The sequence below is a fragment of the Natrix helvetica genome (genome assembly GCF_964273705.1).
Source record: "Natrix helvetica genome assembly, chromosome: 1".
Classification (NCBI taxonomy): domain Eukaryota; kingdom Metazoa; phylum Chordata; class Lepidosauria; order Squamata; family Natricidae; genus Natrix; species Natrix helvetica.
This window is the reverse complement of record NC_138548.1, coordinates 60,042,001-60,058,810: the sequence shown is the minus strand read 5'-3', so window position 1 is coordinate 60,058,810 and position 16,810 is coordinate 60,042,001. Positions and strand designations below refer to the sequence as shown.

Genomic DNA, 16,810 nt, shown 5'->3' with positions numbered 1-16,810 from the left:
TGTGAGTTGTCTTCTAAAAATAGCCTAGTGCAGTATTAGGATGTCTATGGAGATTCTCAGTCATCCAGGTCATGGTTGCAAAGGTGCTTTTTTCAAGAGACAACTGAACTTTCTGGTTTTTCTTTGAAGACATTTTGCTTCTCATCCAAGAAGCTTCTTCAAGAAGCTCAGAGCTGCTTCTTGGATGAGAAGTGAACGTCTTCAAAGAAAAACCAGAAAGTCCAGTTGCCTCTTGAAAAAAGCACCTTTGGAACAGTATTGGGATGGTACAGTATACATGAACTCCTGAAATATGAGAGCTTAAAATGTATTCTGGTAAACATGAAACTATTCATGATGCTCTTATAATAAATATGAACAGTAGTTTATAACAAGTTGCTATTTTTGTTTTAATCAGTAATAATAAACCCTGAAAATCTGCTTCTCAGGCCATCATTTTCAGTATATGTTTGTCTAATGATATTTGTATTAGAGCAGGGTTTCTCAAAGTTTGTGATACCAGGACTCTCTTAAATAATTGAATATTTATGCAAAGCAGAACATTAGGCTTCATATGGGGCTCTGGAAAAATCATGTTGTTGGTACCCAATATATTTTGCATCAAACCAGCAGCATTTTTCATAAAAGAGTGTGAGGAAAGCACTCTGGAATGCTTTGACAAGTGCTGTATTAGGATACATTCAGAGTTGTGCACTTACAGTAATTGTAGGAATACAGTGTCTGAATGCAGTTGTACATTTGCAGCAAATTGTATGAATGATGTTTCCTGGTATGGTCCCGACCAACACATCAACTCATGGTTAATTACAGTTTATTCAATTAATTTAATTGCCTGGGATTAAACAGGACTGAAGATGTTGCCAAATCTCTAGCTAATTATTTGAACTGCACTAATGTCTTGTATTGTTACTGGCTAGGCCTTCAAATGCTGATTCAAAAACCCCGTTGTATTAAGAACTTTATCATACTATTATTTAGTATACACAGATGATTTCAGTGAATTATAGAGCATATGACAGCTAACAATAAAGACATAAATTCCCAGGGCATATATGTTCATGTAGTTCTGAAGTTGTAATAAAGGAGAGAAGCAACGTAGAACTAAGAAGAAATTTCCGACAGTTATAACAATTAATCAATGGAATAACTTGCTTCCAGAATCCAGAAGTTGTGATGCTCCAACACTGGAAGTTTTTAAGAAGAGATTGGACAACTATTTGTCTGAAATGGAATAGGGTTTTCTGTCTGAGCAGGAGGTTGGACTAGAAGACCTCCTAGGTCCCTTCGAGCTCTCTTATTGTATTCTAGTTTGCTACTACCTTTTTCATGATGTTTTTGTCAATTGTCCTGTCTATCCCAATGCCCTGGGAATTTCTTCCATGGATATACAAACCACATATTCATCTTGCTTTGCTTTTATGAAATCAGCCAAAATCAGCTATATATTGTCACCTGCTGTAGGCACAGCTAACAATAATTTACATGTTTACATTTTGTTCAGAAAATTCTTGAGCTTCATTTTACCTTGTGAACATTTTAAATACAGTAAATGAAACCTAAGCTTGCCCTCACATGAATGATAATAATTTTAGAAATCATGAGCTAAGTTATTTTGTTATTTACCTGGTTTCCGTAAATACTATGCAAATAATGATTTTACATATAGTAAGTTGCAAGGTATTTTGTTGTCAGTAGATGGTGCTATAGCTATAATGTTAATGCTAGTGCCCGTTCAGGCAACATCAAAGAATAGTCTCTGATCACTAAATTAATTTTCTTTTGTACATATAATATTGTAAATTATTTTTCCCACAGCCGAACTATAAAGGAAGCCCTAAAAAGTTTAATAACCTTGAGAAATTAGAATGGCCCCAACCCTCTTAGCCTTCCTTAAAGCTTTAAAAACCTGGCTATCTACATGTGTCAAGGGCCCCACCTCCTGGCTATATTGTTAAGACTCCAGATGTCTTGCTATGCATACTGTATATTCAAATTAGATGTTTTAATGCTTTTTAGTGTTTTAATGTTTTTTTAAAAAAATATTTTTAAGATTTTAATTATATGTGTCTGAATTGTGAGCTGCCCAGAATCTCACAAAGTCTGGATGGGACAGGATAAACTTCCTTCGGCCAGCAAAATGTTTGATATAACCCTAAAACTGTAATTGCCAATGTCATTTAAGAGCACTGTACTGGTTATAGTTTTAATTAATAAAATTATTGGAAGATCTTCATACCACAGAAGCTTTAAATGATTGGATGCCAATATAGTTTTGGTATGAACAAAGGACATAATTAGAATGGAGAACAGCTATGTCCATAAAACTAGATTATTTCATACTAATGTAATATTATATTGCACTATAGAAAGCTTTTCACTAATTCTAGTTTCATTGTTTAGTGAAAGTAATAGTCAAAACCATTTTTATGCCCATGTCTAAACCACTCCATTCAGACTAAGATAGCCAGATTCTTTACTAGGATAAATAGTTGAAAGCACATTTCTTTTCTTCTTTGGTCAACACATTTTAACATACTAGTTTTTAGTTTTAAAAAAGAGGGTCCCTATCTAATACCTTGCAACAACCATCCCTCCTCCGTCATCATTTGAAATGCCACTGCGAAGGTGGTAAAATTAGCCAGTTTGTGTAGTGGGTAAGGCACTGGGCTAGAACCAGAAGTCCTTGAATTCTAGTCCCATCTTAGGGACAAAACCCAGCTGCATGACTATGATCCAGTCACTCTATCAACCCTAGAAAGGAGGCAATGGGAAACCATTTCTGAAATCTTGCTAACATTTCTGCAGAGATTAGACCAGGCAGTTCTCAGAAGTCCAACCTGACTTGAAGGCGCACACACACACACACACACACAGAGTGATGAAACATGCTTCAGCATTTGCTAATACAAGGTAGTCCTTGACTTAACGATTGCAATTGGAACCAATACTTTCAGCACAAAGTGAAGCAGTCATTGAGTCACACCCAAAATTGTAACCTTTTTTTGCCGCAATTCTTAAACAATTCTGACTTTCCCTATTGACTTTGGTTGTCAGAGGCCCTCTGGGAAGGTCACAAATGGGAATCACTCAACCCTGGGATACTGCAATTGTCATAAATACAAGCCATTTGCCAGTTTGAATTGCTATGGTGGTATAAGGACTGGCTGCAAGTCACTTTTTCCAATACCATTATAACTTCAAATGGTCATTAAACAAATAGTCATAGTTAAGAAGTACCTATATCAACTTCCATCTGTTCAACAAGCTTGTAGAATGGGAAATGTTTAAGGTGCTTTGAGATACTGTACTACATTTTTAAAATGTCATTATTTACCGGTAGATGATGTTTGATAGTGCAAAAAGTATTATTGCAGGATGAAAGCTGTTCCAAGTTGGCTTTTGCAATTGATTTTTGATGATTTTGTCAATGCCAATGCTGTTCAAGGGGTGCTCCAGATGGTCTGGGATTGTACCTTTTCTATATTGGTACTATGTTTGTTCCATTTTGCCAAATCCAATCTGATCATCTGGCTGACTGTGCAATGAACCAAAATAACACCATTGGCATTGACCATATCACTATCAGCCAACTGCAAAAGGCAGCTTCACTTGGAACAACTTACATCCTATGACAGTATCTAACACCATCAAACATCGACATCTGCCTATTGCAGGTCTTTGGGAAGGACTCAGTAGGTGAATAAAAATGTCAAATCTAATCTGAACGTCTGGCTGTATATCGAACCATAATAATATTTTATATTTTTCTGAGAACACATTTATGAAGAAACCAAACATAGCTCCCTATTAGTATCTGTGTGAAACTGAAAGGAATCCTTACAGTGAAGTCATTAAACTCAATTGCAAATTTGATATTATGTAATTAGACCAAATCTTCAGTACATTTTTAGAATGAAAAAATGATACCATTTTAAGCCATTCTGAGAAAGATTTTGTATTACCGGAGGTATAGACAGATACACATATACTTCAAGCTAAAACCAGAGACTCATCATAGTTCATTTTAAAAGTGGAAATTGTATCTTTTTTGGCAAATGACAGTTTCTACTGTATTCTATTTTCATTCTTGCACATAGTAATTGATAAATTTAATAGTTCATTCTTATTTGCCATAAAAAGTGTGTATCCTTGTTTGCACAAACACTTTTGTTTCTTTATCCATTTTTCAAATACTCTCTAAATGATGTTGGAGTTTACAGAATTTCTTAAGAAACTGAAGATACTTGTCCAAACAATAATGGAGTATTATATGGGAAGCATTTTCAAATACAATAATTAGATTATTACCCACAGTTTAGATTGTATTTGTTGTTGTAAAATGTGCAATTATTAAAAAGCAAAATAGATGAATACATGTTTTATTATAATTGGCTAAATGTGCAATTAGTTCATATCCATCATCATCTCAATCATACACTTTTTCTGCTTCTTTTAAGCTGAGGTGAGACAACTATACATTGCTGTTTCCTCAAACAAAAAAACTATTATTTTTACTTGTGTAAAAGTTCATTATTTAAAAAGCCATTTCATTTATGTATTTTTGTGGCACAATTACTTTGTATACAGGTCATCCATCAGAAAACAATACTGATAAGGAATTACTACAGAAAATTATATAAGGAAGAATAATAGCTTACTGTCTGTTGCATTTGCCTTCATAGAAAACCACTGTATATAAAAAGTAAGCAGAGCTACCGATTCACAGAATGATGGAGAGCAAGATTATTTCCATGTATAATGCAGGAAGTCCTCAAATTACGCCCACAATTGAGCCCAAAATTTCTGTTGCTAAATGAAACATTTGTTAAGTGAGTTTTGTCCCATTTTAAGCTCTTTCTTGCCACAGTTGTTAAGTGAATCACTGTAGTTTTTAAGTTAATAACACAGTTGTTAAATTAATCTGGCTTCCCCATTGACTTTGCTTGTCAGGAGGTTACAAAAGGTGGTCAGATGACCCCACAACACTGCACCTGTAGTAAATATGAGTCATTTGCCACGTGTCTGAATTTTGATCACGTGACCATGGGAATGATGCAACAGTCATGTGAAAAAGTCATAACTTTTTCAGTTCCCTTGTAACTTTGAATGGTCACTAAATGAACTGTTGTAAGTCGAGGACCACCTGTAAAAGGGCAAGTATTTACTCTGTTCCCTTTTCTTAAGTATATCAACAATTTGCTTTCCGCTATTTGCTTTCTTCATTTTAACATAACTGAAACAGTATTGGAGACCTTACAGTGCAAATATTAGTGATCAATCAATCAGTAAATGAAAGAAAAAACACTTATTTTAACAGATCAGTGCTATTTATATCCTCCTCCATGACATTTATTGGTGGTATTAAAACATTCTCATCTTTTATTTTAAGATCAATAATATGAGAGAAGCCATCTGTTCAGAGACAAAAAATATATACCGGTAAGAACAATCTTATCAGCAAAAAAATCCTTTCATATTTGCTTCATTGTGTTTTCATATTTCTTCTTTATTCAGCACTCTTCCTTTCTAGCATGTTGAATCCAATTTTAATTGGATCCTTTATAAATGAAATCAAGCCTCTAATAACTTTGATAGGATTATCACATTACTCAAAACTAAATTGCGTTGATTTGTATAATAATACAGTGCTACCCGAAAATCAATGTTTATTTCAGTGAGCCGTACCCCCATGTTAATGGGCTCAGAACTGTATCCTAAAATGGGAAAAAGCTTCAGCTAAGGAAAACTGGCAGTTTAAATTAAGATCCATTATGTCAGAAGAACAAACAGCATCTGACATCAACTTAAAGGCATTATTGAAGGTTATTACCAAAGTCATTCTTAGTTTCTGTATCTATTTTTTACCTTTTGCAATTTTCTGTTTCATTTTATATCAATCCACCTGTTGTATTGTTATGTATTCAATATTTAAGCCAAACTTGCTCCTTTTCAAGGTTTTTAAAAGAAAACATGCAGTATCTGCAAAGACTTTCAGTACAGTCATGAAAACTTTTATTTAACATTTCTTTATCCGTAAAATAACTGAAGCAAATTCCTAATGCCCACCAGTGATGGGAAGCATGCAAGATGCTCAGATTGTGAAGTTTTCTTCAACCTTTAAGTCACAACGAAGCCTTCATCTTTTTGCATGACAGAAAACAACAGCTGGAGAACACGTGCCAGCTGTCTTTCATTTGTTTTATTGTCCAAGCAGTAGATTGGTAGCAGCATTTAAAAAAGCAAGTTATAGCACTGAAATCAATCTCAGTACTGTTTTTCAGTTGTAAACAAAATTTGAATTATGGAGGGTTTCATACCTGATACACATAAATCAATTCTGGTTTTACATAAATTGGTGTAAACTTTTAAGTGAATACATAGTTTGAATCAAATGTTTATGTTCTCTTCTATATTCAGTTCTGACGAGTGAAGAGATCCATTTTACATAATAGGCAGCGGTATATTATTTGTAGAAGATTCCATGAATTAAAAATAGTGCTTTACACTGGATATGGGATAAACATTGCAATCTAGACAGTTTTTTTAAAATTAACACTCATTTTAAAACATTTCAAACTGCAGGCCTAGATAAGGACTGAACAAAAGTAGGTTTTTATACCAGCCAGAACTTTTTAAGTGCACATCATAATATATCCAAGTAATGTTTCATAAACTTAATTCTTATTAAAGTCTCCTATAAATAAATTAAGTTTCTTTCTGCTACAAAACTGTTACAATCTATCAATAGTGTGCATAGCTTGAATGCTACCATGAAGTTCAGACAGTACTCTAAAAGATATACGTTTCACTGGCAATAAGCTAGAGACAGCTGAAAGCTTGAAATAGTTTGAGTTCCACGGTAACAATCTGTAGAACTGAGTAATATTTGTCATCCACTTATTTTATTTCTTTCCGCAAAGGGTTTTAAAACAATTTAAAATCTGATTAAAATTTATTTGTATTCTCTGGCATCTTCTGTTAAGAAATTGCAACCATTTTAAATTTTTGTCCTTTGATGAATACATTCTTTCTAGTGGTATGCACACTTCAACAGCGACTGGCTGCCTAACAAAGTTCCTTTATGCATACCAATAGAACCCTGTCCAGTTTTGCCATTTGTGGAGAACCGATGACAAGATACAAAAGCATGTGTTTGCCATAAATAGCTTTGGCTAACGGAGAACTGCTCGTACAGAGCAGATCAAATTCTCTATATGGAGTGTAGTGTCTGGCTTTTAGCCAAAGGCTCCTGATGCAAGACTCAGTAGCAGCAAAAGCTTTCAGACCTATTTGTACAAAAGTTAACTGGAAAACAGCTGCTCTATGACTAGACAAAAAAGTGGAGCATGAAATGCTAAACTAACACAAAACTGGGGAAAGTATCCTGAAATAACATTCTAGGTTAGCTAATAATTTTTATTATATTTTTTTTCTGAAACAGGATATGTTGCTGGACTAATTGTTCCTGATAATGAAACATATTTAAGCAACCATAGATTTTGGAAGGAAGGTTGCATATTCAAATCACTATAAGAGTAAAATCACAATGTAATAGATTAGTGATTGAAGTGGAATATATACTAGAGTGATGGGAAGTCCTACAAAATATATTTGTATATGTTTTGTATACTTTCCCATTAAAACAAAGTGGCTTTCTGTAATAAGCTACAGGTTTTATAGTGTGGTGATTTGATATCTTATTTCAAATTAGAGTTGCATTTACAGTTCTTTTATATAGAAATTGCCATTATGAATGATGCTTCACAAAATACGTTTAGGTTGCAAGATCTGCATGGTAAACAATTCCTACTCCTGTTCAGTAGCATATATTTCATGGGCGAAAAACAAAAAAGGCATAATTACAGTTAGTTCATTTAACAGAAATGAGGACCAAGATACAAGATACTGATGACACAATTCCATAAATTAATTGGCAATCTAGGGAGATGGAAGAAGAAATCAAATATATTACAAAAAGTGCTTAAAATGCATAGTGTTATGTGCTGTCATGTCCCAAAAAATAGGCTTATAAAGGCATGTGAGGTGTCTGAATGCACAAAAGCCTCATGGAATTGCAAGTGCAACTGTAACGTAAAACCAAATAGAGTCCCATGTGATCATTGGACAAGAGTTTAAAGCAAGGAGTTTAAAGGCAATCAATTAACTTAAACCTTTTCTTTTTGCTTGGCTAGACTATCCACTTCAACTATCACATTCATTGTACACATTTGCAAGAAATGCCTACATTTGGGCTAAAATATATGGAAGGCATTCCATGGATTCTACATAAAACTACCAGGTTTAAAAAATAGTCTAATGATGGACATTTGTAGACTGTTAATGATATCTTCTTTAGGTATTTGGGTTCTAGAAGATGGGGCCAAAAAAGGAATTAGTATTATTCCAACTGAATGAGCTGCAAAAATGGAAGCTCCGGATGGCACATGCCTGTCCTTTTATAAGGGTTTTCCTTCAAGTGAAACTACCACATTGCCTCCTAGTTTCTCTCCCAGTGTTGAACGATCTTTAATATCTTCATACCCATTTACCTGCCACTCGTGCTTAATACCTGGAAAACACAAATGAAAATACATATGTTTTGTTCTATATTTTGTGGCAAGGATTTTCTTTTATAAAGTTGCTGAAAAATAATGAATATATAGAAATCTGCCTGCTCCTTAAGCAGAAATTTAAAAAATTAGTCTGAATGCAATTGCTACTAAAATCAAAATTGTATTATGACATGTTTTCTACTCATACCTGTAAATTTCTTTTTAATAGCATCTTTAGAGCTTGCGTAGATCATCTTTGATTTTAAAGGGGCATTTTCTGGGGCCCTACAGAGGAGAGGAGAAATTGGTTAATTCAGCTCTAAATCTTGGAAAGTCAACTGTGTTTTTAACAGTAATCCTTTGACTTACACACCAGAATATAAATACCAGATCTTCCTTTTTAGATTCCTTTGTTTCATATGTTGCATCATACAAAGCATATCGGCAATCATTCAGTGGTAACAACTTCACAAAGGCTATATAAGGGTCCTCGACTGTGACACCAATGTCACCAACTAATATCTGCTTTGCTTCTTCTACAATTATTTGCTTTTTGTCAGCACTTAAACAGAAAAGAACTGCTTTCTTTCTTTTTTTAATCTCCTCCGATGTTGAAGATTTCCGTACTTTCATATCATTGAAAACCTTGATAACTTCATCATTCACTGTTACCCCAGAAGCCTATAAAACAAATTGAAATAATACTTGTTAATATATATTGAATTTGAAGACATACTAAGAGCAGCCCTACTGAATTCAGTAATATTTACCTCAAGGGAGATATGCATAGAATCAAGCTGTGAGAATCTTCCCTAGTAAAATTTGGAACATTTTGAACACTCTTTGAGGTTCAATATTTGCTAACATTATCTACAGTTATCTATGATTAATGCCTATCAAATTTAAGGAAATGTTAATATCGAAGGAAATGGTCCTAGTATTATATAGGCTTTGCCCCCAATACTATAATACCTAACTATTCTAATTTTGTTCAGGAGGCAGAATAAATGTATCTTGGATTGTATCTGGATTTATGTTATGTACTTAAATTTTAATTAATACTATTTTGTATATACTTCACTGAAATCACTACAGGGTGAAATAACCAAGGACAGAATGTACAGTTACACTGAAGCTCATTAAACCTTGCACGAGCCATGCCTAAAAGAATGTAACTCACACCATCTGACTAAGAGGAGGTGTTCCTTAAAGTCGTTATTTAAAGCCATAATTTTTTTCTAGCTTTCATTCAATTGCAGTGAATGAAATAAGGATGCAAAATTTCCATGAAAGATCTATGAAATTTTCTCTATTATATTTAGTATTAAATATTATGCCAGAATGAGCCTAGTGGACAGCAACCCACACAGCACAACTTTAATATATAAAGAACACACTAAAATGTGAGAAATAAGTCAAACTATACTTGCAGAAACCTCATTTTAATGTAAACAAGTCCCTGTACAGATATTAAGACTTTAGAAATCTTTTTTTTTGAGTACAGCAAGGAACACATAGCACTTCCCTTCTCCAGTTTTTCCTAGAGCTTTACCTCTTTGGGGAGGGGGGTGTCATATGAAAAATAGAATCTGCTTCAAAGTAACCTAAGGAACTTCTGTGGTTGAAGGTAGATTTGAACCTGGGTCTTCCAGATTTTATTTTATCAATTTAACCCCTACATACTACTAGGGATTCATAAGTGCACCCAGAAAAGTAATGGCACAAACTGAAGCTGGTGTTTATCTTTAACACACAAAGAAATATACGATTATATGTTTTTAATTGATGTTTTATTACACAAAAACAATTCAGTTATTTACTCATATAGCCAAACCCCAAGCATTGTTCTGTAAACAAAATATAAGAGTTATCTCAGTGTTCTCTTTTACAGAATGGCAACCTTTGCCATTTTCCTTCTCTACTGTTAGAAGAAAATCGAGCCTTTTGTGTACACATACTATCTAGCACCAACAGGAACAGCTGTATAATAATGTCATTCAAATACAATCAGGACATTCCTGCCGTTCTGTTGGATTTTCAGTCACATACTGGCAGTGGGCAGGCTCTAATGGACAGTGTTCTCTGGAATAGCTTAAAAGAGTAAAGATGACCCCCTCCCCCATGTTTGAATAACTCCTTAGATATAAGCAATAGCCCTAGGTAGTGAATGGTATACACTGGTATACTGCACTCAGCTTTCCCAATGAGGGGCTGTTTCTGCCCCAACATTCTGGTTAATTAAAGCCACCTAACAAAGGAAAACAATGGTTTTATCCCATGTTCTTTATCCAGAAGCAATAAGCTAGTGCCACAAGGGAGAGGGGAAAACCCAGCTATGCGTCATTCCATCACACCTGCTTTTCTGTTAAGAGATAGCTTTTCCCAGTTGGGCAAAAGAAAGCAGCATCTTAACACATACATAATGTGCCAGTAGACATGCCGTTATAAGATGGAAGTCATACAAAGGATCTTACAGAGGCATATTTTCCCAACAAAAAGGGGAGACGAAAGCACAGAAAATGTTCGTTTCTCTTTTTTGCGGGGGGGGGGGGGGAGAAAAGCTCAAGTCATTTTGCATCGTCTGTTCAACCTTATATATCCTTCAATTAGAAGGAGGAATATTCATCTCCCAAATCTATAAAAAAAAAAGGGGGGGGATGAAGTCAACCAGCCCCTTTTTTTAAATTCCCGCATTACACGCCAATAAAGAGAGAAAGCGAATGAAACGAATCCTTTCCAGGCAATTAGGGGGCTCGGTTTCATCCTATCCGCCCCACTGCGTTTCTTCTGCCCCAGTCCTCTCTCTAGAAGGCGAGGCAACCCGGCGAGGGGAGAAGCCAGTCCCGTTATTTGGGTCCCGTTCTGTGACTGCAAAAGGCCAAATGTTGCCGCTATTTTAGAGAAAAATCTTCCCCGCTGCACCTAAACGGGAAGGAAACCAGCACGAATCGCGTCGCTCCCGGGTATTTTTCCGCGTCTCTCCGCGAAAGCGTTCCGATCGGTGGAGAGCATTTCTTCAAGACCACGACAGGAGCCACCGAGGGGCAAAGCCTCCTTCACCGGCGTTCCCTTTCCCCTTCTCTCGGGGACGGCCGAGACCCGTTCAGCCGCCCCCGGCGCCCCCCAGCCTCCCCCGCGGCCTGCGCTGGGGGGTCGTCCGCTGCCACCCCCTCAGCCTAGGCTAAAATTAGACTAAAATGGCTGCCAGGCGCCTCCACGGGGCTCTCGTCGCCCCTCTCGCCCTCGGGAGCCCGGCGGAGTCCGAGCGGCTAGCGCTCAGGCGCGGCAGGTTGCTCCGCGCTCTTACCATGGTGCCCGGGCTGGGTGGCGGCGCGGGGAGTGGGGGTGATGGCGGCGGCCGCTTGTGCCGAGGGAGCGGAGTCGGACTGACGCTACGGAGCCCACCACGGAGAAGGCAGGCGGGCAGAAGAGAGGCGATCGGCGGGGGGCTCGAGGGGAGAGGGAGGCCGGTCACATGGGCTTCGCCTTCCCTCACCACGTGCTCCAGGCCCTGCCCAGCCCTGCGGAGAAGCCAAAATGGGGAGGGGGAAAGACGGAGGGCTCCCCTCCTTTTTTTGACGCCAGAGCTTCGCCCAAAGGACGCTTGCGGGGTGAGAGGGAGAGCGGAGCCCGCCTGGGACTTCCTCAGGGGGAGGAATCCCTGGTGCTCCGCATTACATCCCAGGAGGGCACCCTCTCCTCCTTCGCCCGCTCTTGGCCGACGCCATCCCCCCCGCCGTCCAGCGGGCCAGCTCTGGAGCACGGATGCAGCGGCGGCGTTGCCTTGTAGCCCCCCGTGCGGCTTCCTCAGCCGCCCTGGCGTTTTTCGGTTACGCGGGGCGCGGCAGGTGAGACTGGTCCTGCCGCATAATTGGCCCCTCCCGCGGATAGCCGCCCTCGCCGCTCTCGGCCACCCCGTCCTGCGACGGGCTTGGCTTCTCTTTGTGTGGCTGCAAAGGGCTCTTTGCTCTTGGAGCCTCCGCGCTGGGTCGCGATGGCTGAGAGGCGGCGGCGGCTGCAGAGCAGTTGCCCCTGGCGCCGCTTCCTGGCCGAGCTTCTCTGGGCGCACCTGCTGAGGTTGGACCGCCTTGTTATGCCAGAGAGCGGACAAAAATGAACCCAGGACGAATCTGTCGCAGCCGAAGGGCCGCCGCCTGATACAAGAAGGAGAGTGAAGGGTGGGAACTGGAGAAAGAGCCGAATGGGCGGGAGGAGTTCGTTATTTCATGGGCAGCAGTGTAGTGTTTGTGGGTGCTGATTTTTCAGTAGGAAAGACCAAGACCAATTTAAAAGATTTTTATAGGACACACCTAGATCAGGAGTGGAGTGGCTGGCCTAGCTAAAGAAGAATAGATACCAAAACTCAGACAAAATGGAAGGAGGCTACAAGGTGTCCTGCATCATACAGTAGTTGTGTGTGAGAGGCTCATTTGCTGAACAACGCTCCTGGGCATGCCCACCCACCATTAATTTTACCATAGTTTAATTAATTAATTAACTTCCCTGGATTCACACCACATGCAGACTTCTAAACTACTCAGATGCTGAGTTCACACAACATATGTTTGGCCAATTGGTAGTTGTCATGCAGTCACCATCAGAAGCTCATAGGGGTCTTGAGAATTAAGCTGTAGAAGCAGTTGGATAACAAAGCTGATGAAGGGGGAAGGCACTCAAGGCTGTGAGAGAAATAATTTTCACAGCAAGGTTAAGTGGAGTTGAATGTGAGTGACAGAACCTACTTCCTTCTCCACAAACAAGGAAAACATTTTACTTCTCATCCAAGAAACTTCAATTCTTCAGTCCAGTTGCCTTTTGGAAAAAGCACCTTTGGGACAAGCATGACCTGAATGATTGAGAATCTCCATAGATATATATTTTGTTAATTTTTCCACAATAGATTACTTTTATTCTCAAAGAATTATATATAAGCTAGGGTTATAATAGTTTGGGAATTCTAATGCAGAGCTCTGAAAATAGACTAATCCGGTTCTTGCAATCTAAAGGGGGTCCAGAATCAATAGCTGGCTGGTCAATTCCAAGATTCAAAACTAATTTCAGGTGAAAAATATTTAATTAGGTAAACATTCATACTTTACGCCATTTATACCATATGAGGAATAGTTTAGTAAGAAATTGCCTTTTAAATAGCTTAAATGTCCATATTTTTTTTCCATTTCTTCAACTTCTTAAAATAAAACAAAAACATTTATATCACAAGAAAGAAGATACTGATTATATAATGAGGGGAAAAACACATTTATTATAGTGATTAAGAGAAATCTGAGGAGCTGTCTCTTCCTGATGGGACAAGCCTACCACTCTTGTGCCAGTGGAAGAGACCTGCTCTGGATCTTGTCTGCTAAGTAGTTGAAGCAGGAAGGGTCAAGGAGAAGAGCCTTTTCTGGCCCCATCCCTGTGGAACATTCTACCATTGGAGGTAAGAACTGCCGCCTCCCTTTTGGCCTTCCAAAAGGGTTTCAAAACCTGACTTTACCAGCTGGCCTGGAGCCCTGGGGTGGGGGAGGTAGGTGTTACTCACTGCTGGAGGTGGCTGCCATGATAAGACGACATCATCCCCATTCAGTCTGGCACTTAGCTTTCTTAGTTCGGTTTTAGTACAGGCAGTCCTCAGCTTATGACCATATTTAAGCCCGAAATTTGTTGTTAATTGAGGCATTTGTTAAGTGAGTTTTGCCCCATTTTATGACCTTTCTTGCCACAGTTGATAAGCGAATCAGTCCAATTGATAAGTTAGAAAACCAGTTAAGTGAATCGGTCTTTCCCATTGACTTTGCTTGTCAAAAGATTGTAGGTGATCACAGGATGTTGGGATTCAGCAATGGTCAGAAGTATGGTCAGAAGTATGAACCAGTTGTCAAGCATCTGAATTTTGATCACATGATCATGGGGTTCAGGGGTAGGTTTCTGCCGGTGTTACTGCCGGTTCGGTGCTATCATTTACCAAATCTCATGGTCATTATTTGAGGCAATGTCCTGCCAACTTCCCACAAGTCAGTGAGGAAGCCAGCAGGAAGTTGCAAGTCCCAAGCAACTCAGAAGCAGATCACCAGCAGATAAGTATTGTGGGCGGAGCGGGCAGGGTGAGAGGGGCTGTGTGAGGGCAGATAACTCTGTAAATGACATATCATCTTAAATATTCCTGTAATATTTGATTCAACCTCTCGGATTCCCCATTGGATGCCAGATGCAAAGAAGTTGACAAATGAATTTTAAAGTTTAATAATTGAAATTGAAATCCAAAACTTGGTGGTAAATAACAATACATAAGTGTTCCAGGGTGGCAAAATTGAGCCTAGAGGTTGCAGCAAGACAGCTGGCTTTCCAGGAACAGATTTTGCCCGGTAGTGTACATCACAAAGTGAAACATAATCTATGACATCTGCCCTCACTCTTGGCCCCCATAAGTTCCTAAGAACCTGATGCTGAATTTTAAAACACTCTCTCATGACCAGTTGTCTTACTGTCATGACTGAGTTATACGTCTTCCCTTAAATTTAGGAGAACCTATAAAGGAACTGTGCAATAGCTGTCCTTCCTAAACCATGAAAGGTAAAGAATTGTCTTGTGGATCTCCTTAGAGGTCATCTATCTGAGCCCTGATGTAAACCCGTTTCCCTGCTCCCAGTTTTTCTGAAGGTCCAACCTCTGGGGAGACTAGAAATTGCTTGATTTGATTATGGCATTTGGTGGAAACCTTGCTTCACTTAATGATCCCCCCATCCCTCTTGTGGTCATTAATCAATCACATGGGACATTAAACAGAACATGAGGTTCCTGGGAGCTCTAGTGCAGGGCCAGATCCACCTGCCTCAAACCTCTCAAGTTCTCCCTCCTTGAAGGTCTCTGCATGCCTTGGGCCTACTTGGACCCAGATCTACCCCCTCACCCTCCTCCCCACTCCCATCACACTCTTACCATCTGCTGTACTTCTCAAGAGCTTGCACTGAGAAAAGAGAGCAGGCTGCTCCACTCCTCAGCATCCCTAGCCACATGGCTCTGTCCCAGAAGCAGGCTAGCTTACTGGGGAGTTTCATAGACATTGTTGGGATCATCCCAAGGACGCCAGAAGCTATGGAGGAGAAGAAGAAGGAGTCCAAAATGCAGAGCAAGGCTGAGCTCCTGGCGGCAGCCATCATGACGCTACCACAAGGAGAAGGAAGAATGAGAGAGAGGGAGAGTGGAGGGCCCTTGGGACGAAATCAATGTGCTTACTGTCATCAACATGGACACTGGAGGAGGAATGCCCCAAAAGGCTAGGGATGGCGGGGGACCTGCAAGAGGATCTGGATGACCCAGACCACCTAGAGACCCTCGTCTCCGCCCCAGCAACTGTGGGCGCGGAGGCAGAAGAGGATTCCGTCCCCCTGCCCCCCTTATGCAGTTGGGACACATAGAAGAGGAGGACTGAAACCGACCGGGTTCCAGCAGCCTCCCTGAACCTATGGTCCGTATTAAAGTTGGAGGCACAGAAATCCCCTTCCTCGTTGACACAGGTGCTACACGCTCCGTGCTTACCAAACCCCTGGGCCCCCTCTCTAATCAATCTATCAACATCCAAGGGGCCACGGGAGGCCCTCAGAAGCGCTCACTTCTACAGCCCCTGCTTTGCAAAACGGGAGGACAGTCCATTCTTCATCAATTTGTGTATTTGCCCGAATGCCCGCTCCCCTTGTTAGGCCGCGACTTACTTTGCAAGCTGTGCGCTCAGATCTTCTTTACTGAAGACGGGGAGATGAATCTCAAATATGGGCGGGTGAATTTGGAAGTGCCCCGGGAAGAGGCCTGGAGAATTATGACCGTCATGCAAGTGCCAGGTGAAAAATGGCGTGAATTTAAGGTCCCTGAACTATGGGCAGAGGACAACCCCCCCGGCTTTGCAGCTCACCACCCACCTATCATAGTGGAAGAGCTCCCTTTCAAAAAACCCGTCAGGATACGTCAAAGACCCTATCCCCGACCCATAGTGGCAGCCATCCAAGAAGTCATTGATCTTTACCTGGACAACCACATTTTGGTTCCCACCGACTCAAAATGGAACACCCCGATCTTGCCTATCCCCAAGGGAGAGGGTCGCTTTAGAATGGCCCAGGACTTACGCCCCGTGAACCAGGTGAGGTTTCAACAGGGGGGGAATGAGGCAGCAGGTAGATAACCCCCTTACCTGAAGGGTATAGGAGCCCCTAGACTCCTTGATAAAAGCATTAATTAAGTCTGCATATTAAAAGGACTTCTGT

At 39.9% G+C, this 16,810-nt stretch overlaps 1 protein-coding gene across 1 annotated transcript; it reads right to left on the bottom strand.

Moving 5' to 3' along the window:
• Positions 1-5,989: 5,989 nt before the first annotated feature.
• Positions 5,990-12,031, bottom strand: CFL2 (cofilin 2). The gene is made up of 4 exons (XM_081935544.1): positions 11,860-12,031; positions 8,926-9,233; positions 8,761-8,837; positions 5,990-8,569 (listed from the first exon to the last, which is right to left on the bottom strand). The coding sequence occupies exons 1-4, from the start codon at positions 11,860-11,862 to the stop codon at positions 8,457-8,459; spliced, it is 501 nt and encodes a 166-aa protein (XP_081791670.1). The 5' UTR covers positions 11,863-12,031; the 3' UTR covers positions 5,990-8,456.
• Between the last annotated feature and the right edge of the window lie 4,779 nt (positions 12,032-16,810).